At 33.4% G+C, this 1,631-nt stretch overlaps 1 protein-coding gene across 1 annotated transcript in view; it reads left to right on the top strand.

Moving 5' to 3' along the window:
* The window catches only part of LOC117108288 (proton-coupled folate transporter-like), a 6,940-nt gene that overhangs the window by 2,893 nt on the left and 2,416 nt on the right, over window positions 1–1,631 (top strand). The window contains exon 3 of the mRNA XM_033250268.1: window positions 950–1,033. Within this exon, the coding sequence (XP_033106159.1) occupies window positions 950–1,033 (84 nt within the window). The remainder of the gene's footprint in view (window positions 1–949; window positions 1,034–1,631) is intronic.

The following is a 1,631-nucleotide window of genomic DNA, read 5'->3' as shown; positions in this document are numbered from 1 at the left end:
GCACATATAATATAGACCTATGTATTTATGCAATATTTCATTCTTGTAGAATTTATATACTGTATGCATATTATGGCAAATACTGCAATTCATACTTTAAAAAAGAAATCCAGGTCTCCCTCCATTAGCAGCTTTGGTCTCTAATTAGAATAATAAAGATAAAAGACATTTTTAAATTTGGGACCACAGAAAAGTGGTCTTTAATTGGAGGTGGTCTTTAATTAGAGGGAGGACTGTATTAAAAAAAAACAAAAAAAACATTGTAGTTTAGTTTAGTTTTAGAAGGTACATCTTAGGATCCATCACCACAGAGACTGTATATAGACCAGTACACCGGGGTAGCCCCCTAATCTTCTCGAAAGATGTAGTAAGTGCTTTAAAGTGCACATGGGCCAAATGTGTACACTGACGTTATAGTCCTTATCCGAGTACACAGCGCCGATATTATGACTGTATGATATTAAGAAGATGCAGGTTGGAGTCGGCGACATAATAGTGGAGTAATATTGACACGGGATTGGACCTCACGACTCAATATACACAAATAAACACTCAACACCAAAACAGGAATAGTACACTCTCTAAACGTATCGGAAAGTAAAGAACAGGAACATACACTACAATGGTATATCATTGACAGAACATCAAACTCAGCAAAACAAAGGTGTCAGTTTGAATTATCACCACCTTTGCAGTATTCATTTCCATATCCACTTAAATTGTCTGGTAATCTATTTAAGGATTTTATAGTAAAATGTTTATAAATCAGCGAAGATTATTTTTGATCGGTCTATTTCTGGTTGAAAGTTAACACCTTATTAGATCTTTTCAAATGAACTATTCTAAATTTAAAATTTATTTTTGAGGTTAGTCCGATTATTTTTTCATCAGTGTATCTTTTAATAATACTTAATCAAAATTGAATACCGTGATCAAATTTTTAATAAAGGTGCTTCTGTGTCTATGTTTCGGGCGATAGTTGGCGCTGCTCTTCTTGCGTACCTGAGCAAAATGTATTCCCATCCCAGAAGTAGTAAGTATGCTTATATTTTCATTGTATTAAATAATTTATTTTATTTTATTTCAGGAATTCATTATGTAGGTTTATTTTTTTTAAGTTGTGTGAATGGCATATCAAAGGTGTTAAAATAAATTTGAATTTTATGAATGATACTGTATGAAACCGTTATTTTTGGCCATATTGTTATGTGTGAGCACTCAGGTTGTATGAAGGGAGAGAGACTAATGGTCTTAGATCCGCACAGGCCTCTGTGGTCTAAACGGTATGACGCTCGCCGAGACCTCTTCTTTCATACAACTAAGGGGTCATTCAAGTATTATGTAACGCAGAGGGGGTGGGGTATAGTGGAAAATGTTACAGTGTGTGACATAGGGGTGGGGGTGTTGCTTGAAGTGTTACATAACAAAATGATTTTCATGGGAAGAGAAGAAATATTAAATATTCAAACTTGTATGATATTACTTTATTGAAACATATTACACCAGTGTAATACAATGTAATGTAACACAGTTGTGTTGAATTTGTGAAATCAATAAACAATTAAGTTACATCTACCATATCAAAAAATAACAAAACATCCTACAAATTTGTAGTGTAGGACAAATTTGTA

The sequence above is a fragment of the Anneissia japonica genome, unplaced genomic scaffold, assembly GCF_011630105.1.
Source record: "Anneissia japonica isolate Jap-2015-1 unplaced genomic scaffold, ASM1163010v1 scaffold456_len727751_cov192, whole genome shotgun sequence".
NCBI classification, from domain to species: domain Eukaryota; kingdom Metazoa; phylum Echinodermata; class Crinoidea; order Comatulida; family Comatulidae; genus Anneissia; species Anneissia japonica.
The sequence above is the reverse complement of the archived record's forward strand: the minus strand, read 5'-3'. Positions and strand labels throughout refer to the sequence as shown.